A 23,742-nucleotide genomic window follows, 5' to 3' on the forward strand; every position below is an offset into this window, starting at 1 on the left:
GGTACTAAATAGTTTTAGTTCTTAAAATTTTTTATGCAATGAAAATAGAGCGAGTAGAAGTTTTATATACAAGGTATTTATATAGTCACCAGCAATAATTTACGGGGTGAATATGTAAATCATACGGCTCTCACGTGGAAACCATAGACCCGACTTCTAAACCATTAGGTTTCAACCTTCCCCGGAGATTGTGGTGTCGCTTAAATAGACTGAGAACGGGTCACGGCCGTTGCAATTACCTTCTGCATAAATGGGGGTGGAAAGACTCTGCAATGTGCGAGTGTGGCGAAGAAGTCCAGACTATGGACCATATAATTCAGCGATGCCCTCTGCACTCATACTCGGGACCACCAGACGACCTGCTGCGCCTAACACCCGACGCAATTGCGTGGCTGAACGCACTGAATATTAATTTTTAATTGTAATGTAATTTTTATTCTGTGACATTTATATAACTGCCTATTTTTGTATAAGCCATATACGATTAAATAAATAAATAAATATGTAAATCATACTGAGACTTTAACTGCGGGACCTATCCCGAAATCGCGAAAACAAAAATTGGCTGTTTCATAGAAAATGTCAAGGTCAGACAGCCAAAATGTATGCCCCCCTAAATTATTTGAGGTGACTAAATAAACACCCTGTCCCTGTATAGTGCATAGAATAGTTTTTCACCTATGACTTATTTTCCAGCCATGTCAATTCGCCTTTGGACTTCAAGTATGTGACACAAGTCCAGTTCTTCATGAGCATGATAGGAGCCTGGCCATACCAGAAACTTGGACGAAGTCGAGCCGCCATTATGTCTGCGGTCAATGCCATTCTCATAGCTGTTGGCATAATAGCGTGTGTTTTGGAAGCAATCTATATGCGCTGGAATAGAGAAATACTGACGTTTTTTCATTTTGGCCATGTTTGCTTGTGTTGGTTTCTCGATATCCTGTATGTGGTAAGTGATGAAGGAGCCAAACTTAATTAAATTCAATTTAACTTGATGTTAGATAATTCAAGTTAAGGATGACCGGGCCGGGGCCGGACCGGAGCATCCGGCGATCCGTTTTTTATGGAAAGCACTACGTGATCACAGATCAACCGTCATGAGAAATTACATGTCGGACGCCTCAGCCCGGGCACGGCTCGGTCTAGCGTGAGTCATCCTTTACAATACCGGAATTGAAGAGGATGAATATCGGTATTCCGGTTTAGGAATTTTTTATTTAAAAAAATTAAAATTACGACGAAAACTGCGATGAAAACTCACGCTAGAACCGTCCAGGTCCGGGCCGAGGCTACGTAATTGATAGAGTTAGACCAAGATTAGTCTGCAACGATTTTGAAAGCGCACGCAGTGCAAGTTATAATACACAAATTAAGGAAGTTGATACTATAAAATTCTTAGGAATCACCTTAGACATTAATTGTAGTTGGAAAAACCATATAGACACAGTGTGTGACAAGCTCTTAAAATTTTCATATGTTCTGAAACGACTTCGCAACATATCAGGTTGGAACACAGTACTGATGGCATATCACGGATATGTTGCGTCTCAGTTAAGATATGGACTTCTTGTATGGGGCAATTCCAGTGACGCGGCTAGGGCTTTCATAGCACAAAAGAAATGTTTAAGGGCAATGTGTGGGATGCCCCAACAGGAATCATGTAGGCCATTATTTGCAAAGCATGAAATTCTGACATTACCATGTATGTATATTTTTGAAGCAGCTGTTTTTGTAAAAAAATACCCACATCTGTTCAAAAAAGCTAAAGATGTATATCATAGAAACACAAGGAACCCAAACAGACTTGTAATTGATTTTGTTCCAAATACTTCCCTTTTCATGAAAAGTAGTTGTTATATGTGTATACGAATATTTAATGCTCTTCCTGATAATGTTAAGGATCTCCCTCTTAATTCATTTAAAGCACAACTTTATCGTTGGCTAAAAACTAAGATGTTTTACACTACAGATGACCTGTTTTGCATGTTAGATAATATTGAGTAGAAGTTAAATAGGTATTTAGTTAAGTTTAGTTTAAGTGTACATTTGCATGCTAAACTAGCAAAATATGTATAAGCACAGATATATGTTACCCTTAACAACTCATTGGACCATATTTTAAGCAAATAAAGAATATTTTATTATTTTATTTTATTATATAAGTTTAATTTTAAACGTCAAACTTTTATGAAATTATATGACGTATCTATAAACACTCGCACTGCGTGTAGTATGAAAATCGCTGCAGACTTGTCTTGTTCTAACTCAATATAATTTATTTTAATGTGTATAATTTCAGCAAAGGCTATTTACCGCAAGGACTGATAAATATCAAGATACTGTAAAGGATTATTTACTTGATTTTCATTTGTTTTACTTCAAGGGTCGCTCACCATACGCCGCTAAGGTACAGTGATGTTTTGCTAAATGTTATTTACCCCCTTGCGACGGGGTCACGTGCGCCGGGGCGGGCGTGGCCTCATACAACTCCCCAGTTCCAGACTGGAACCAGGGTTTCCTAGTTAGCTCAGAGGAGAGAGGGGCGGTTAATAGAAACACAGATGCAAATCGACGGGCTTTTATGCCGGTTTATTTAATCTAAACTATTTAGTGCTTAAGTCTAGGTATCCTAGGCTAAGACGGCGCGGGGTGACTCCGTTAGTCACTACGGTGCGCGATCCCTACGCTATACGCGATTTGGGATACTCGGAATCCCCAAAGGGTAAGGGGGATGGAGACGGGGTAGGTGTACAGGGCGACGCTGTGTCCAGGGGGCCTACCCGGAACCCCAGGCCGGCTCAACCGAGACGCAGTATCGGAATAGGGGGGACGCTACGGACCAGGTGCCTACCCGGTAACCCCAGGCCGGCACAACCGGGACGCAGGATCGGGATAGGGGGTAAGGTAAGGACCGGGTGCCTACTCGGTAACCCCAGGCCGGCACAACCGGGAGAGCAGCGGTGCTCACGGCAGAAGGCGGTGAGGACGGTTGCCGACGGACGGGCGCGCGCTCGCGCTTTTATAGCGACTCGCGGGGTGCGGTGCGCGGAGCGATGGGGGCCGATCGTCGTGGGTGGTCTGGCGCAGCGGTGAAGCGCGATGACTCGGTGCGTCACGCGGCGGTGGAGTGCGATGTTGTGTGCGCGCTGTTTCAGCGCCATCACACCCTTATTCATATACATTTACTAAAGTTGACAAGCCGATAATAATCGTTTGTCCCTTTCCATTAATACGTCGGAATAATATAATAATAATAAGGAAGGCTTAATGTCCGTATATAAAGTCTCGACCAACACCTAGAGAGACTCTCGCTGGGTGGTTGGATCAAGGGTCAGATGCAGAAGGCGGTAATTTTGGGCACGGCGCGTATAGTACGTCGATTCCTCACTCTGCGGCCCTGACCACCGGCAGCTTGGACCCTGCCCCGCTGCCGGCGGCACTCTAGGTTAGGTTTTTTATAATGTGTTTTATATATTTTTGTTATGTTTTGTAAGTGTTTTTATATTTTACTTTTATACTCACATTGTAAAATCCTAACCTAAGACCCTAATTGAATAAGGAAGGCTTAATGTCCGTATATAATTATTTTTAGGTATACGCGCAAATCCACATAATATCAGTAATGTTCACAATCTACGTGATGTGGCAGATGTACATAGGAGTGTCCCTGTTCATATTCATGCCGTGGTTCAACAACTATAGCAGAAACATGTTCAACGAAAACCGGCCCCAAAACACAACGTTTGAACACTCTATGTATTATTATCTACCTGATGCGGTTTATACAACTATAGACGGTATGTGTATCTTTGCTTAGTATGAAGGCGCCATTGGAGCGCGCGCGGCGCGCCCCTATCAAGTTGGGCCCGACGCTTTTAGTATGATGGTGCTAGACGCTCAGCATATGAGTGCGCGCAGCGCACCCCATATGTCAAATAGTTATGTATACCTACCGCACAAAATGTGGAGTACACCTAAAGGCGTACTCGGATTGTAATAGTAGATTATAAACTTGTTATTAACCCTTAAATGCATAGTGTTGCCAAATGTCTACAAAGCATTAGACAGCTCACAGATAAAAAAAAAAGGTTTACGTTCTTGAACGCACCTTTATACCAAACGTCAAGTAGTAGGGTGATGATTTAAGGGTTAAATTTACGCAATATTTTTTATTTATAAAAATTACATTCGTTTTAAGACAAGTCGGAAAGCTTGGAAAAATCCAGAAGTTGATAATTTTTAGTATGTGATTTTGAACGGTGTTTTCGGGGTTTGTAATTATTTTATATTTAAAAACTTTATCACAGGTGTATCACAAATAGTATACCTTTCTAATGGTAGTAAAAAAAATCATATATCTATTACTGAAAATTACATATTTACATAAATATGATTTAGCCAATTCAACTTCTAACACTGATTTCGCAGTGAAAATCGAAGTTATATTTTTTTAACTATTTTTCCTAGAATCGGCAAACAATTATGTGATACATTTATTAATTTCGGGCAAAAAGAAAAAAATCATGCATTTAAGGGTTAAAATCAGTTACATCTCCTGGTTGGTTTTGATTGTTTTTTCTGTCAGTATTAAGCAAAATGCTATAATTATTAAAAATGATTTTTTTTACAGGATATTGGACGTTATTTGTCATCAACATACCTATTTCCTGCGTAGTCACAATAGGCCTGTGTGTTTTCGATCTCCTGCTCAGCCTGATAGTGTTCCAAATTTGGGGGCACCTTAGAATTCTGAAGCATAATTTGTTTAGTATACCGATTCCGGCAAAAAGTGGATCATATTCAGTTGAAGAGAATAATCGAATACGAATGTTGTTAGAGGAAATTATATTACATCACAAATTTATTGTAAAGTAAGTACAATCAGCATCACGTTTTACCAGTCAGCATTGCATAAGTAAGGAAAGCATTACGTGATCACCGATCATCCGTCATAGAAAACGAAGGTTCCAACGCCTTGGCCCGGACCTCAACCGTTCTAGAGTAAGTCATTACCAAAATCTTGTAATACATATAAAATTTTATTTTATTACACACTTTATGTAGCATCACTGCGTAAATATATTTATTTGTTTCTTTGTATATTAAATTCAAATAAATTTGATCCACTTCCTGATATCTAATTCAGATGAAATTTGGAGTACTTCCGTAATTCCAGTGACAATGCAATAATATGCTAGCATGGAGCTGATCTGATGATGCAGTTTGAAGGTAGTCAAAGGCACTCCTCGATGGAACATCACAGAGAGTTAAGACTCATTAGAAAGGTCTCGAGAAGTACTTGATAGACATACATTTGAGAAGGAATAAAACTATTTGTCACAAAAACATTTTTTGACTTACTTCGAAAACCGTTAGATATTCAAAATGGTCACAAATCTAAATTCTAATGGCTTATACAGGATGCGTTTTCAAAAGTTTAGATAACTTACCCGAGTAACCTGAATACGTGGACGTAGGATAATCAGACTTCTCGCTATTGTTCTATTTGTGATTTGAGTTGTATCTGTTCGTGATTTGTTCTTGCAGAATTATCAGTGCTCCGTCCGAAAGAGTGGAGCGTATTACTGAGCGTGAACCCGTTTTGTTTTGCTGTAACGCACACAGCAAACCTACCTATATTTTATTGATGGTTTTTGTTTTTTAGGGTTCCGTACCTTAAAAGGAAAAAACGAAACCCTCATTTATTGGATCACTCGTGCGTCTGTCTGTCTGTCCGTCTGTCACAGCCTATATTCTCGAAAACTACTGGACCAATTAAGTTGAAATTTGGTACACATATGTAAATTAGTGACCCAAAGATGGACATGTAACGTAAACAAATCAATTTTAAACATGAACATGACGATTCCCCCCCCCCCCCCTTTATCTCCGAAACTACTGGGTCTAAAACTTAAAAAAAATACACAAATTAGTTCTTTACCTATAGATGACAGGAAAACCTATTAGAAAAGTGTAGTCAAGCGTAAGTCGGATTTAATGTACGGAACCCTTGAAATGCGAGTTCGACTCGTACTTCGCCGGTTTTTTTAATGTTTCAGTGTTGCTCTTGTTGTTGTTTTCTTTATTTTGTATGTGTTGTGGCACTTGTGTCAAATAAATAAATAATTTATCCATAAATCTATTTATCTCGTCATATCCCGCACGCACATGTAACACATGTTTATTGTTTATTTTTATTAGTCTAATTTATAGGTATTTCACTTATTTGTCATCAGATTCGTGGACAGATGCTCGGACGCGTTCAGCGAATATTTGTTCGCGTTCTACCTGTTCATGCAGTTCATCACCTGCATCTTACTGTTGGAGGTGACCTCTTTCACTGCCGACGCGCTGGCTAAATACGGCCCCTTGACCATTGGAATGCATCAGCAGTTAATACAAGTGTCGATACTTTTCGAAATGTTAAACACTAAGGTAAGTTTTTAGCCGCAAGCGCTCAGCGGGCTTAGCAAGGTTGTACGACAAGGTAGTTATCACGCAATAGGTGTGGATAAAACGGCCGTTATCGTCGGTTTTATCATCCATACTATGGTTGCAGACGATATATGGAGTTATCCACATTTGACAGCGGTAGATGATAGAAGACAATTTGCATAACATGGTCGTTGGATAAGATGTGGATAATTTGACAGATTGTCCCATTTTGACAGTTCAACTTAGTTAATTTTAACTACGTGCTTCTTAGATGACGATAAGCCTTGTCGTGAAAGCAAAAGTAGTGAATAATCATATTTTAAGGTATAAATTACAGGTAAATATCAGTTTTTCTATGATTATATTGAGAGTTATTAGTTACAATGTTCCGCTGTATATAATATTGTCAATATTTTCTTCGCAGGGAAGTCAAATTTTATTATTCCTACTCGCGGCTGCTGTTGAAGAAAAATATCGTAAACAGCTTTAAGAAACACTTGCAGCCCATTTGATATGACGGACGAAGAGTTTCGGCATATTTACAGAGTGCATAAGGAGTGTGCAGTGCATTTACTTATGTGCCGAATTTAACGCCGAGCTTCAAAACGGTGATGGGTTACCTACCAAAACATCTCAAAGGTAAAGCTATAAAATTGCAGTGTTTCTTATAAAGTTAATATGTATTAAAACAGACGTCTTAATGACAATGCTACTAAACTCTTCAATACTAGGTACCGGCCTCATTATTATATGTAAAAGTTAGTATGTTAAGATATCTGTTGTACAATCTCTTACTTATGCTACTAACCTACTAACAGAGGTTACTTAAGCTACTATTTACTTCAACATTCATATCCTAACCTCCAGGGGGAAAATCTACTTGACAAAATTAGATTTACAGTACCGGTCAATAACATATCACCTTTGTGTGTTTTTGTATGAACTTGTAGTAGGTTAGTTTGTAGATTTCATATTTTACTAGTCATTTTATATAAATATGCATGTTTTTCCAGAGATGAGACCTAGCTAGATTGATTTTTCGCCCCCGAAAACCCCCATATAGCAAATTTCATCGAAATCGTTGGAGCCGTTTCCGATATCCCCGAAATATATATACATATAAATAAATAAATATACAAGAATTGCTCGTTTAAATGTATAAGATATTATGAATACTGAAATACTGTGAACTACAATAAGAGACTCAGCATATTACTAAAAAAGCTCTTTAAAAATAATGAAGTTGACCATACATTAAAACAAAAAACCTCTATGAAAAAATCATTACATAGACCAATTTTTCTCATCACTGGACAAGGAATACTACTAAACTACCTAAAGCTGTGGAAGTCACTCACAAATATAAAAAAAAGTTATACCGTAAAAGCATGGAGGTGATATATTATTGGCCGGTACTGTAATTAGGTACTTATTTGTTTTAGGTTCTAACACTATACACCACACCAGCAGCACACCTACACCAGCAGCAGCAGCAGCAGCTGCTGCTGGTGTGTAACAGTTACACCTGCTAGCTGATGGCAATTAACTACCAACGTGGGACTAGTCAAGATCATGGCTTGTCCATTGGAGCACTACTGACTGGATTGGCCACACTACTGTAAGCCTGAACCTCGAGCAGTTTGTAGATGCTGTAAACAGAAGGTAAGTTCTTTTGAGAACTGAATTAAGTATTAGACATAAAAAAACTGTGACTTTCCACAAGGACTGTCTTAGTAACTTTTCCTTTTTTGAATAAGTATGAGTGCGGCTGTATTATGCATTGAGATATGTACCTACCCATTGTTTGATAGTTATGTATGATAAGTAGTTATCTCTGGGATATATAATCTGGGAATGCAATACTTATTAGGTTTAACTAAGGCACCTAGTTCTAATGTGCTGCCTTGTTTTAATGGATATTATTCCTGGCGATTGTTTAGTATATATCTTGAGTGCACTAGACTGCACTCGTGTGAAAATACTTACTCCATCGCTGCCACATAAACCTACTTTTACTTATTTCCTTCTTTTTCTTCCAGAAAACTTCTCGTGGATCAAGGGAAAAATTAGAGAAGACGCTCCTAAAAAACTTCCTAAGCATGCAAGCATGCACAAAACCGGCTCTTAATAAGCTTAATAAATACATATTTCGCCTATTACTATGTTTTACTATCACACAAATACCTACCTAATTTACCTATATTTCTATACAAGTAGAGACTAGTAAACATTCAAGACGGATAATCTTCACACAGAACACCATTCCCGGGCATGCTTCAATGTAGGTGTCACTTATTCTTATTTTTCATTTTAGCCTTATGCGTACAAAATTTGTGATATTATAGCTTCTAAATGTAAAATCCGACTCATATGCAGTATAGTACAATGAAAGCATAGGTAATAAAAACATTTTAGGCACGTTCTTACTTAAGAGGAAAGGGAGATGGCCGCTTCCGCTTCTCCATACAAATGTTAGCGTCATCCACCTTGCCGACACCCAAACCAGTATAATAAGACCTATGAGAGCCAAACCATTATTGAAGACCTACTACGAAAGCGCCATCTACTGCGAGGTAGCCTATTGCGTCACTACAGCGTCGTGTAGATGGCGCCACTGAGATTTCCGCCATATTAATTGCAATAATCCAATTATCCCTTTGAGTTAATTTATTATTATAAAATTAAATGTTTTGATTGTTACTAAATATTACATGATATATGGAGCTTATACGTAATTGATTGTATTAGAATCTATTTTAAAAGTATGTATATTAGTTACCTGATTGAACTCGTGGAGGGGGTTTCTGAATGTTAATAAAAGGGGTCGTACCCGGGGACGGAGCTCTCTTTTGCTTCTGATTTTTGTACCAACAACTTGGTGAAGAATAAATCAGCGTCAATATATACTGGTTTCATTTTATAGCGCAAGTGCTACGATTACCCATCCTGAGTACGTTAATACCTCAGAAGTGGGATACCTACGTAATGTCTGGCCCATATTTTAATGGTTTGGGGCGAAAAAAGAAGAGAAAAGCCTCAAGTATTGACACCGACACCGAAAAAACAACGAATTTTTTTTCTTCAACACCACGTGGCGGCGATGAAGACGAGCTACACACACCTAAACGACGACGAATTACGCCTACGGAAGCTGAAGTTATCCCCAAATTCAACCCGGAAGACAGAAATAGCAACGTGAAAGGATGGCTACACAAAATAGACCAGCTGGGAGAAGTATACGGATGGCAGAACAAAGATCGTCAGTTCGTTATGCAAATAAGACTTCGTGGCTCAGCGCGTGACTGGTATGACGACCTAGAAGATTACAACCTCACATGGGACGAATGGAAACATACGCTACAAACGGCATTTCCACGCTCAACGGATTTTGTTGACCGCTTGGAAGAGATGATGTTAAGAACCAAAATCGATACCGAAACTATGACGAAATATTTTCACGACAAGCTTTCATTGCTCAAGAAATGCAACATCTATAATGAGGACGCTATTTCATGCATCATCAAAGGCCTGCCATTCGAACTGCGCGCCAACGCCAAAGCATATCAATGTGAGACACCAGAACAACTTTACTATGGGTATCTATCTTCATTAGAGAACTTCAAGAGAATCGAAGCTGCTGCTAATGCGAGAAGAACAACGTGGAGGCGAGGAAATGCGACTACAACATCACACACATTACCGAAGCTCTGCTACGCATGTCGACGGCCAGGTCACGAGGCGCGCGACTGCAGGACACAACTTCACTGCGACGTGTGCCAGCGCAACGGTCACAGCGCAGCCACATGCTGGTTTGCTGCCGGGAGCTCAAGACAACAAATAATCAAGGTCGGTAACGTTATGTTTATCACATATGATGTTTTCCTTGATCTTTATAAAAAGAAAGTGTTTGTGAATGGCTACGAATTAATAGGGTACATTGATACGGGTAGTAAAATTAACATACTTACCATTGAACATGCTAACAAAATGAAACTTGTTATGACACCGTCTTCAGTTCTTATGCGCGGTTTTGGTGGTGCACATTCACAATCACTTGGTACCGTACAAGTTGAAGTTCACATAGATAATATCACTTTGTCAGGCTCAGCGGAAATAACTAGCTATAAAATGACAGGAATTGACTTTATTATCGGGCAGAAATTAATAAATCAAGAAAATGTTAGCCTGATCACAACAAACAACTCTGTGACACTTCTTCATACGAGTGATTTAGAAAATACCCTACAAGAAATTAAATTAGCTTCCTCCGATTTTGTTACGAAGTACCCGGTTTACTTAAACGCAGATGTTGTTTTGTTGAAAAACAGTTCTAGTTTAGTAGAAGTTCGTATTGACTGTGATGAAAATGGAGGTAAACACACGTTCTTATTGCATCCGGTGTGCTTTGAATTAGGAAGTACATCCTATTTCATTCCCAGAGCTGTTTTATCGTGTCAAAATCCTCTCATAAAGGTAATTAATGTGGGCGATGAATCAATTCGATGGACGAAAGGAAAATTATTAGCACGTGTCGAAATAATTAATGCAAGTGAGATGGATGAATGTAATGTTATGACAGTTGGTAACTCATCTATGTGCGATAGGATAATTGAAACTAACATAAATCCTAGCGAGTTAGATGTAGGTGATCTTAATGAGGCAGATTTGGCAAGGCTTTTGAATTTGTTAAATGAGTTTAGTACTTCATTTGCTAAAGATACTAAGGACTTAGGCTGTACAGATCTAATTAGTATGAATATCAAAACTACAACTGATGAACCTGTATTCTACAAACCGTATCGGTTGTCCCATAGTGAGAGCGCCATAGTTGACCAGAAGGTACAAGAGTTATTAGAAGCTGGTATAATTAGGGAATCTATGTCTGACTACGCAAGTCCCGTCGTTTTAGTAAAAAAGAAGAATGGAGAATATAGGCTATGTGTAGACTACAGGGCTTTAAACTCGCGTACTGTGAAGGATAGGTACCCCTTACCCAATATAGACGATCAGTTAACTCGTTTATCCGGCAAGGCATTTTTTACGACACTAGACCTAGCTCAGGGGTACATGCAGGTCCCTATAGAAGAAAATTCCATACATAAGAGCTCGTTCGTGACAAGTTCAGGCCAGTGGGAGTTTTTAAAAATGCCTTTCGGACTGTGCAATGCACCTGCCGTGTTTTCTCGATTAATAAAACTGGCTCTAGGTAACGTTCACTCCGAAGTAGCTCTATATCTTGATGACATCATGTTGCCTACTGTTACTATTGAGGAGGGTTTAGATCTCTTAAGACGCGTGTTACAATCCCTTAAAGATGCGAATTTAAAGCTGAACTTACGAAAGTGTTCATTCTTAAAACCAACTGCTACCTATTTGGGACACGAAATTACTCAAGGGACTATACAACCTGGAAAGGCTAAAATAGAGTGTGTTAGCAATTATAAACGACCTAGTAACGTTCATGAAATCCGCCAGTTTATCGGACTAACATCATATTTTAGGAAGTTTGTGCGGGGTTTTGCCGAAATCGCTAGACCGCTTACAGAACTAACTCAAAAGGGTGTTGATTGGCACTGGGGCCAAGAACAAGAACATGCGTTTCAAACGTTAAAACAGAAACTTGTAGAAAGACCCGTATTAGGTATATATGATAGGAACGCCGAAACTGAATTGCATACCGACGCGAGTAGCTTGGGCCTTAGTGGCATATTACTTCAGTACCAGCCTGACCGTAGTCTCAAACCTATAGCATATTTCAGTAGAGTCACAAGTAAGGAAGAGCGGTTTTACCACAGTTATGAACTCGAGACTTTAGCAGTTGTAGAGTCCCTAAAACGATTTAGGGTTTACTTGACTGGGATCCCTGTAAAAGTAATCACTGACTGCGCGGCTTTACGAACCACCCTTGTCAAAAAAGATTTAATTCCACGCATCGCCAGGTGGTGGCTTGCTATTCAAGATTTCGACCTAAAAATAGAATATCGCCCTGGTAACCGAATGCGTCACGCCGATGCCTTAAGCAGGAACCCTGTCATTAGCGAGGTACATATAGTAGAGGAATCCGACTGGTTACTTACTCTCCAGATGCAAGATGATGCGATACAAAACATTATTACTCAACTTTCTCAAGGTACGAATAATGCAGACATAGTTTCTAATTACGTGCTAAAAGAAGGGATTTTATATAGGAAAACTTTGTCAGGAGAACGTTTTGTCATTCCAAAGTTAGCAAAGTATGGTTTATTACAAAAATATCACGACCAAATAGGTCATCCCGGCTTTGAGAAATGCGAGAAAATTATTAAGGCCCAGTTTTGGTTCCAAGGAATGACTCGTTTCATACGTAAATATATAAACTCGTGTTTACGTTGTGCCTACGGTAAGGGTAACTTTGGTAGAATCGAAGGTGAACTGCACCCCATAGATAAGACAGCTGTTCCGATGCACACATTGCATATAGATCATCTCGGTCCTTTCGTAAAGACCCGCCTCGGAAATACATATCTACTTGTGGTAATTGATGCTTTTACTAAATATGTATTTGCGAAGCCTGCGAAAAATGCCAGCTCAATGGAGACTATTAAACTTTTTAAGGACGTAATTTACCAATTTGGAAATCCTTGTAAAGTAATAAGTGATAGAGGAAAAGCCTTCACGAGCCGGTATTTCAAACAGTTTGCAGAAGAGTGTCAGTTTAAACACGTCTTGAATGCCATAGCCAGTCCCCGTTCTAACGGACAGGTGGAAAGGGTAAACCGCACTCTTCTGAACGGTCTTAACACCATGGCTGATAGTGAATGTACTTGGGATACTAAAGTAGCCGATGTAGTCTGGGGAATTAACAACACGCCCAATTCAACAACGGGCTTCACCCCATTTAGTCTTATGTTTGGTCATGGCAACACACGCTACCCAGCATACCCCTCTGATACTCCTATAGACGTAACTAATCAGCAGAATCAACTTGATTCTCGTAGAAAGACGGCAAAGTTACGAATTGACCGAAACATGACCGTCATGAAAAGTAGGTTCGACAAAAAACGAAAACCCTATAGGAAGTACTCTCGAGGTCAATTAGTTTTGTGGAAAGGTGGATCCGCGAGGGATACTCAGGCGAAGGTTACAAGAAAGCTTGACGGGTTATATACAGGACCTTACAGGGTAATTAAATGTGACCATAGTATAGACCGTTATACAATTTCTAGCGTGAAAGGCATGAAAGGTTATAAAAGGTTCTGTGCCGTAGTACGAGCAGATGTCCTTAGGCCTTATAAAACAACCTTATCAGATGATGATAGCTCTGGTAGTGACCACGACATAGACAGGGATGATCTTATAGACCTTTTAGAGAGCTAATAAAATATTTGATTTGTCCAATTATAGTGTGTTTACGCCCATAATAAGGTTAATCATCTTAGCATAAAAGGTAAATAATCAATAATAAAATCTTACGATTAGATCCTTCATTTAATTATAAATATATTGAAAGTATGCGTAATAATAATCTTATCTGTAAATATATTTCTTGAAGTTTTTATTTCAATTAATAAAACAAAATTACATGATGTAACATACGATTAAAAAGAAATTATAATTAAATCGGCGTACATTTTATTTCATATCAACTCTATAGACATCCTGTATACTTATTTGCTGTCTTAATACATTCATAATTCACAAGCGTAAAACTGAGAGGGTATTTCTGCTATACAACATAAACAAATGGTAGATCTATCTCACAAAATAAATACATTGACAAAACTATTTTATTGTGACAAAAGGGTAGATATTATAAGCACGTGACAAGACAGTTCATAAAAATAAGGTAAGATAAATTTAATGGCAGGGTAGAAGCATACAAGTAACGGTCGTAATAAATCTGCTGTGTGGAAATTAAACGCAGTAACTATTTCCCCTAATCTGTGTGATACTTTGTTTACTAGTATACCGAGAGGTACTGTGTAATATAATAGCTAATTACTGTGTGATGCAATAAGGACTATGTGTCTAATACTAGCTGTGTAGTAAAAACTGTGTGATATATCTGTGTGAAGCTCCTGTAAGTACCTATGGCATAACCTGTGTGTTTAATAGATGCTAGCATGCATATGGTACTAAATAAGGATTCAGTACACACGTCGAATGCCTACTGTGTGTTACTTAACTGTGTGATGACTTGTCTCCAAAGCCCTGAAATGCATTTTTTTAACTATTCCCTCTAATCTGTGTGATAAACTCAATAGTAGTTTTTTGAATTGAAGTCTAAGAAAAATATGTAAGATATCTGTGTACCAAGTAGATAGTATAAATTAAAATAAAACTTGCTCATCATCATACAATTTAATGTACGTTTATCATCTGTGTGAAGCTGTCAATATATCTGATATTAGGTGATATAATATAACAATATATTTGGCTGGTTCTTTATATTTTCCAGGTTCCTGAATCGACTGGCGGTCCAACCACATCTACCAACTACTCGAGGGCTCCACCAGCAGGCCGTGGTGGACCACGGCCATGGCAGGACGGCCGAGTGTTAGCGTCATCCACCTTGCCGACACCCAAACCAGTATAATAAGACCTATGAGAGCCAAACCATTATTGAAGACCTACTACGAAAGCGCCATCTACTGCGAGGTAGCCTATTGCGTCACTACAGCGTCGTGTAGATGGCGCCACTGAGATTTCCGCCATATTAATTGCAATAATCCAATTATCCCTTTGAGTTAATTTATTATTATAAAATTAAATGTTTTGATTGTTACTAAATATTACATGATATATGGAGCTTATACGTAATTGATTGTATTAGAATCTATTTTAAAAGTATGTATATTAGTTACCTGATTGAACTCGTGGAGGGGGTTTCTGAATGTTAATGAAAGGGGTCGTACCCGGGGACGGAGCTCTCTTTTGCTTCTGATTTTTGTACCAACAACTTGGTGAAGAATAAATCAGCGTCAATATATACTGGTTTCATTTGATAGCGCAAGTGCTACGATTACCCATCCTGAGTACGTTAATACAAACGTAGTCCTCATTTTCCTCTCTGGATATTGACATTATGGAAAATATTTTTACATAATTTAATGTATATTAACCATATAGCTATGCCCCTACGTTCGAATTTTTGATTATTGTAAAAATTAGGAGCGGAAGACAGATTACATACAAATTTTTAAATGCTTCTAACTCTTATAATAATTAAAAAAAAAAAAAAAGAACAAACGTAGGGGCATGGCTGTAGTTGATGTTGATATGATATACAACAAATTGTATCAAAATATTTAATGTTATTATCCAGAGAGAAAAATGTGGACGTTTGTATGAAAAGACGCGTCTTAACGACGCGTCTAGTGAGTCTGGCGGTGAAAAGGTCAAATAAGAATATTCCTAAATGCTCTATTATGCTAATAAGTCTATTTAGTGACTATAACTGCGGTCAGACTCAATACGCCAATAACTAATGTTGAATATTAAAAACTATGTTAAATTCCATTTAGGTAGATACAAGAATGACAATTCTCGTCACTTGTGGTATTGTCAAGTCTTTTTTGTTTACTAAACTCTATAGATAAGTTAACAATTTCGGCTCTGTGCTAGAGAGAATATTATAAATGGGTAAATAAAACAACTATTGCCAAAAAATTAAACAAAGTTTATTTACACATTAAATGTAGGTGTACAAACAAATCATTGGCTGCCGTACCCGGTGTGAAAGTGCCCATCATGCCAGCAGCTTTATCGCTGGATTACTATGAAGTATGAACAGCTTTTGTACCAGGAACGTCATATGGCGCCCGGGGCAGGCACCAAATTTGCGCCTCCCCCCCCCCCCCCCTCTCCGAAACGAAATGGGACCAACCCCTAAGTCGCGAAAAAAAATTTGGCTGTTTCATACATTTTGGCTGGTCCAATTTCTATGGGAGGGTAAACTATTTTTTTCGCGATTTCGAGGTTGGTCCCGTAGCAAAAGTTACTCAGTATAATCCCAAAACCTCCCTGGCAACGGGAATGTAGTTATTTTTTAGCCATCCTGTATAGTGTATAGGAAGCCTCAGTAGTCCACATATCGATGAATGTCGTCGATAGACAACATGTCACAGATATGCAGCAGCAGCTATTGAAGCAGGTTCCGTCAACTACGGCTCATATGCGCCTGCCGGACAAAGGGCTAGCGATCCACTTGCATAATAGGTAGTCTATTGGACAGTCCATAAGATGGTAACTTCGACAGGAGACCCCTAACGTAAGACGCGCTAACACTGGACACAACTCTGAAGCACTTGGCCCGCTCGCCTTATAAAACGAAAGCATAGCAACTCCCGCCGAATATCCCTCTGCTCGATAGAAGTTTCTGGCATAGAGTATTCACACTACGGGATGGTGGGCGGTAGGGCGCTACCGTCGTCTTTCAAGGTCGAGTTCGATGCAAAAAGAGTTCCTAAAAGATCGTCTTTCTCTTTTGCGCTGTGGGCCAGATTACCATCCGCATTTCACACTTCACAGTGGTGGTAAATACGACTGACAAAAGTTTCCCTGCTGCCTTTGGCAAGGCGGAGAGGTAGTCTTTAGTCCATTTTGGCGCCCCCCCTTGGACGGCGCCCGGGGCACGTGCCCCCTCCAACCCCCAAGTTTCGCCACTGAGCGGGGGCCCTTACCATTCTGTCTGATTCGACGGCCTAACTTACGTTGTAAAACGCTTAATGATAATACTAATGAACTGAAAAGGTTGTTTGTTGTTTTATTTGTGGATAGGTATGACACATATATATATTTTTGGAATGGTCTTCTCACTAGCTTTTATTTGATATCCATATTATTGTATTATTGCTATTTCATAACTGCTCATCTATAAGTTTCGTTTCCAATATAAATAGAATGCTTAACGGCGCAGAAAAGATCAACATTCCTCTCAGACCTCCAACAAAAAGGGGCCAAACTGAAAACCAGCGCTGGACGCCAGTCTAGCACATGCTGAGCTTGGTACCCACGGCCAACATGTCTTGCTAAATGTAATTACCTATGTATAGAGTAGACAATAAGTTAGTACTTAACCTAGAATAACTTAGTACATACTTAACATAGAATTTATATGTAGGTATATGGTTTGTATTCCTAATATTTTTTCTACCATCAACTTATCATGTTTTGGCAATGGAGCATTCCATGCAATTGTCTACCGTTTGTCCCGTAGAAATGCAGATTTTCTGGAGATTTGCAGGTATAAGAGTTTCCTTTTCTATGACAAATGGTCAAACATGCACGGAAAATTAATCGCTTGCTTTAAATGGCGAAAAAAAAAGTCGCAACACAGGAAATAAAATGCGTTTGTACGGGACAGCTCGTGGAATGCTCCAATAAAGTGATTTCATTTCATATCATAAACTGATGAGGGCATTCAGAGTGTAACCTTGAGGTTGCCAAGCCAAGCAACCAAGTCAGGTGTCACGGTCTTCAGGTCCTCAACAGGCCCAGGAGTGGAGGAGGAGTGGAGTGGGCAGCGTTGGAAGATATGCTAAGTGGTCTGCATTCTGCATTCGCAAAGTGGGAAAGCCGTCTATCTCCATTTGTGTGGCTGAATTGCAGCGGCCATGTCCGGTTCTCAGGCGGCACCAGATTTTCCGAGGAAGGTCAAACCCTTTTGGTTTTTTAGTTGGGTCAGATATACAGCAACTCCGAGCTGCCGAAGCTGACCATTCCGCTATCCACCTATCCGAAATATTAAAGCTGCTCAGGCTCCCAGCTGTAGCACAGGGTCGGCGGGCAGTCGGGCGGCAGAATTCCTCGTGGACAGGCATTGTGGGGTTATTCGTGATATTCTCAGCCTCCCTCTTCAACGCCTTGAGTCGTCGGATGTGAGGAGGGGCAATGTGACTCAATGCCGGCAGCCAGTGGCGGTTGTAGATCGGATAGTGCCTGAGATGCATCGCATGGTCTCGTTGAGCTTAACGTCCAATCTATGGGTATGTGCACTTTCAAGCCTCCAATATGTTATGACTGAAACAGAAACAAATTATATTAGATGAGGTCAGGCGCAGGCTAGTACTTACAGCGGTTCATTGGCAAATTATGTGAAATTAATGTCACTTTTAGAAAGCTCTCGTTTTTAAGCCAGGGGGATTTTTTTGTTACAGTTGTCCAAATTATCGATTGAAAATAAATTGAATTTTGTTCTAGTAATTATTTATCCGTTATTAAAGTTGTATTATGTATCAAGTGTAGTTCTGTACCACTTGCGTCATAAAAACAAACCAACGAACACCTTATTTATCAAAATGTATCTCAGATATTCTATGCTAGGGTAATATACGACACAAACATACCCACACACATACATAGGCTGCTAAAATCATTCCCATTGTCAGGTATAGGTACAATAGACCACTTTACCAAACACAAAAAAAATATTCCAGCTGCCAGCAGTAAAGAAACCAGCTTCTACTCCCAAGCCCTAACAATATAAATAAGTTTTTGGCAAAAATATAATTTTTGGTACAAGCTTTTATCGCTGACTGTACTTTTCTTTCAACAGGCAACTAATACTCCATGAGTCCATTCTAACAACACCAAGCACAATTAGTTTGCGTTGTTTTATCACAGTGTTCCCATGGCCACCTCATGTCTCCATCATCAGATCAGCTCCATGTCATCATAATATTGCAATTGTCATCCGATTTACATATTGTTATGTATGCAAAATTTCAGCTCAATCGGAAATCGGGAAGTGGGTCAAACTTAGCTGTCAAATGTATATGGCCAGCTTTAGTGCTAACATAACTGTTCCTAGTATTCCTATATTACCTACATGTTATAAGTAAGAATATTGTACGAGTAGGTATTATATTATTTTATAATCTTAGTAGAATAGGTACTAATACAATTTATTTGTATTGAATAAGGCCGGCGCCCCACTGCTGCGCACGCTACATCCACGGCCCACGTTTTAATACAAACCGTGGGCAAGCCCACGAAATTTTGTATAGGAACGTGGGTCGTGTACATAGCGTGCGCAGCAGTGGGGCGCCGGCCTAACTCTTGCAGGGAATTTGTAAGTTACTTGTGGGTATGGCTACTTTATTTATTTAATTTATAAACTTTATTGCACAAAAATATAGAATTACGTAAAAATGGCGAACTTAATGCCAAAAGGCATTATCTATCACCTACTAGTCAACCATAGAAACAAATATGTGACGTTCCACGGCAAAAGGTACCTTATGGCGGCTGGCGCTTACGTCGCATAGCGCCGCAATAATATTGGAGCGGCGTTAATAGTTAATAGCGTAAGCGCCAACCGCCATAAGGTACCTTTACCCGTGGGACGTCACATATAAACACTAAAGGTTGGTGCAAAAACCAATCAAAAAGCAAATGCAGTAGGTATATCTTAGATATACATACTAACATAAACATACATATATGTTATAAAAATAAATGTACTAATATGTATATGGGATGATAGACACTAGACGAGACATTTAGCAGATAACTACCGAGCATGACTACTCAAAAAACAAATTTTCTTGGGGCTTGTCTTACAGGTAGAGGGAGTGCATTCCATAGATAGATAGGTAGATAGGTTGCAAAACGGTTATGAAGAGGAAGGACTTAAAGTTTAAGTGAGCGGGACATCCGGAACGGGCATAAAAACTAAATACTTATTAATAATATTTTATCTTTATGTCTTAGATTTATGATGGCATAAAGTGTGTCTTTTTCTTTTTCAATAAACTTTTATTCTTGCTACAAAACCAGCTTCTAGAATATACAAACAGAGTAAAAAAATATATAAGTTTTTAAAGTGAGGTCTACGGGTTTCAAAGATTTTAATATTTGTTAGAACCCTTAAGTATGCACTTTTTATGCAGTGTGAATAAATGTATGCATAGGTAGTGTTGTAGTGTAACTTTTACACATCATTGTTGCCAAATCAACTTCCTGCAATTATAGTAGTGATAGAACAGGTTTTTAACAAACTTTTGTCACTTAGTAGAACATAATAGATAGAATGAGAAGAAATAGATATTAAGTGTCAATAATATTAAAAGGCACCAGAAACTTTTCATGATTTTAGTTTAAGAAAGGTGTACTTACATCTTCAATCCTTTCTTCAATGATCAAACGAACTATAACTTTTTCTATAAATAAATTAGAGAAACTTACATTTTGCGTGGCATTTCCTTTAGTTTACACAGCAAATCAGTATTTTTCTTCGACTTGGTTTGTATTTTCACTAAATTCACTGAATCATGCGCGTACGCGATGCTTGTCAATGTCAAGTGAATTGTCAGTTGAGAAAACACGATTATCCGTGCATGTTATAATGTAAGTCAATTTGTATAAAGCTGTCACTCATTTAAATATTTTTCAATTTGGAAGTGTAGTAATAAAACTAACTATTCGTTTTCAAACATCGTCCGACACACGTCCGACATTTTAATAAAGCCAGGCATTAAATGGATTTTTCATAAACTCTAGGCATAGACAATCGTGGTCACTTACGAATGATAGTGGATAACTTTATACGATATCGACGGGGTATTCTTATCGTAGCCCGTAACCATGTTCAGCAAAACGATAAAAATACGACTATCGTTAAAAGACGACAGTAGATTCCACGCGCAATATGATATAACCTTGCTAAGCCCGCAGGATTCCTTCAGGATACCTGACTATGGCGAAGCGAGTCATGACTTCTGTTTGACCGCTATGTATATGTCATGTTTACTAAAATAATAGTGATTGGATTGATGGTAAATAAAAGAGTCAGGTGAAGCCTGATGTATGGAGCGCGTTGCGCTCGCTCCAATGCCAGTCGTCTTCCGCGCCCTTATAGGAAGCGGGCGTAGCTCGATGGATAAGACGCGCTGCGCGCGCTCCAGTGCAGTGATATATGTATTACATTTTTTATCCTCAGAGTGAGCAGCTCATCGACTCCGTATACGCCATCCCGTGGGAGCACATGGACACACGCAACAGAAGAACTGTGTTGTTTTTCCTTCATAGAGTCCAGACCCCAGTCGGTTTGAAAGCAGCAAAAGTCGTTCCTGTGGGGGTCAACACTATGTTTGCAGTAAGCGTAGTATTAAGGATGACTCACGCTAGACCGGGCCGTGCCCGGGCCGAGGCGTCCGACATGTCATTTTCTATGACGATTGATCGGTGATCACGTGGTGCTTTCCATAGAAAGCGACGCGCCGAAAGCTCCGGCCCGGTCTAGCGTGAGTCAACCTTAAAAGTCATCAGTTCACTTAATATTTCATGTCGTTTTAAAATGAGAGCGTAACTCGACTGTATGGGAGCGGCTTTTTGATGGCTCGTGTGACTCTTTAAACTCTTCTACAACTCATAATTCATTCCTTTAAGTACAATGTTAAGAAGAAGCACGAAGGTTAAGATCCCTTATAGGGATAAATTCGCCTTTGTATGTACCTCTACTCAACTTTTGTACTTTTATGTGAACCTGTTTTTCTACATATACAGGGTGGCTAAAAAATAACTGCATTCCCGTTGCCAGGGAGATTTTGGGATTATATTGAGCAACTTTTACTATGGGACCAACCCCTAAATCGTGAAAAAAAATTGACTGTTTCATACATTTTGGCTGGTCCATTTTCTATAGGATTTCGGGGTTGGTCCCACAGTAAAAGTATCTCAGTATAATCCCAAAACCTTCCTGGCAACGGGAATGCAGTTATTTCTTAGCCACCGTGTCATATAAAGTGATTAGGCACTTACCTACTATAATGTGATAATTTATACTCAGTATCCAATTTTTATTTCAGATTCTGAAAACCACGTTCTCGTATTACATGATGCTGAAGGCTTTAGCTGGAGAAAGATAAAGCTGTGGAGTAGTTAGCAATGAGCAATGTTGTGTACTGACGTCTCGAGCGACGTCATAGTGACGTCATTGTCAGTAAGTCTGTCGATGTCGGACTGCGAGCAAAGCCACGTGATGTTTGTGTTGGCGAGCCGTTGGAAATACATTACATCGTATGATTTATAGTCTGTATATTTAGGTATTTAAATAAAAGTAAACAAAATCTACCCTCAAATAGCTTCCTATGCCAGTTGAGAGTAGATGAAAACATTACATGATCAAAAAATTTAGGTTAAAGTCAGGTAATTCAGTGACGGATTCAGGCGGTTTTGTATTTGGTCGGCTAAACAATAACTGTTATAATTACCCGAAAATGTAGAAATTGTTTATTACTTTTATTTAAATACCTAAAGATACAGAGATAGAGTTAAGCCACGAAAAGTCTGCAGCGATTTTGATAGCCCTCGCAGTGCCAGTGTTACTTATACGTCATAAATTCATAGAAGTTTGACGTTTAAAATAATACTTGCACTGCGTGGGCTATCAAATCCGCTGCAGACTTTTCTTGGTTGGTCTGACTCTAGTAGGTACTGTGGTAAATAAGGTACATTACAAGCAAGTTGTAGAACTTTCTCAAAATTTCTAGAAACATTCATTATTATCCAAATTTCTATTTAAAAAGTTCCCGTTTGGATTATAGGGATTCTCAATGTTCTTTACTGTTGACGACTGTTTGATTTCACTATTACGTCACTCATTGGCATCTCTTTCAATTGTGATAGAAATCGAAACTAACTGTAAGATTTATTGACTGTAATGATTGATTGATTGATTCATTGATTGATTGATTGATTGAAATGTGGGTGTTAAAACGTGGAACGCAGATAATAATACACGCACTTATTGAACAATATTATACTGTCTGAAAAATAGAGTTTTAATAATTAGGACTAGTATTTTAAACACAAGCAGTTAGCACAAACACAGTAGCACATGGTTCACTGGAGTACTTATTTCTCCTTTACCTACACGATGGCCCAGCGAGATGGCCATGCGATGGGTATGGCTTCTCTTCATGATGGCCTAGCGCTGGCCCAGCGAGACGGCCATGTGATGGTTGAGAGCACTATGCAATGGGCCACTACGCACCATAGCTGGCCCTTTAAAATTAAATTAAATTAAATTAAATGTCATTTAAATAGCTGACAGAATTACTAATTCGTAAATGTTATTACGCATCAATCAATGATTTCCTAAACGACATAGATAAAAAATATTGTAAATGGAATTCCTTTCCCATATTAATTTATTTTTCACATTTTTACTGTAATATCATTTCTTTAATAGTATATTTTCTTTTATATAAATTGCATATGTTATGAGCTTATGACATCACACGATATAGATATATTTTTTTCAATAACTAGTATTTTATATTGTTTTCAAGTTTGATTGTGATATTTGTAAGAATATTATTA

General features: G+C 38.8%; 2 protein-coding genes across 2 annotated transcripts in view; both read left to right on the plus strand.

The window, feature by feature from the left end:
* Window positions 1-23,742, plus strand: part of LOC134802758 (uncharacterized) — a 131,938-nt gene that overhangs the window by 2,245 nt on the left and 105,951 nt on the right. The gene's annotated exons all lie outside the window — the stretch shown is intronic.
* LOC134802588 (uncharacterized) lies at window positions 580-22,525 on the plus strand. Its single transcript, XM_063775224.1, has 8 exons — window positions 580-587; window positions 697-952; window positions 2,303-2,410; window positions 3,596-3,800; window positions 4,634-4,874; window positions 6,240-6,438; window positions 21,359-21,514; window positions 22,227-22,525. Exons 1-8 carry the CDS (start codon window positions 580-582, stop codon window positions 22,284-22,286), a joined length of 1,233 nt encoding a protein of 410 aa, XP_063631294.1. The 3' UTR covers window positions 22,287-22,525.

The sequence above is a fragment of the Cydia splendana genome, chromosome 25 (genome assembly GCF_910591565.1).
Source record: "Cydia splendana chromosome 25, ilCydSple1.2, whole genome shotgun sequence".
Classification (NCBI taxonomy): Eukaryota; Metazoa; Arthropoda; class Insecta; order Lepidoptera; family Tortricidae; genus Cydia; species Cydia splendana.

Coding starts and splice junctions, on each gene's coding strand:
- LOC134802588 (XM_063775224.1), top strand. Junction 953..2,302: donor TTCTCGATATCCTGTATGTG/GTAAGTGATGAA, acceptor GTATAATTTCAG/CAAAGGCTATTTACCGCAAG. Junction 6,439..21,358: donor TCGAAATGTTAAACACTAAG/GTAAGTTTTTAG, acceptor TTTTATCCTCAG/AGTGAGCAGCTCATCGACTC.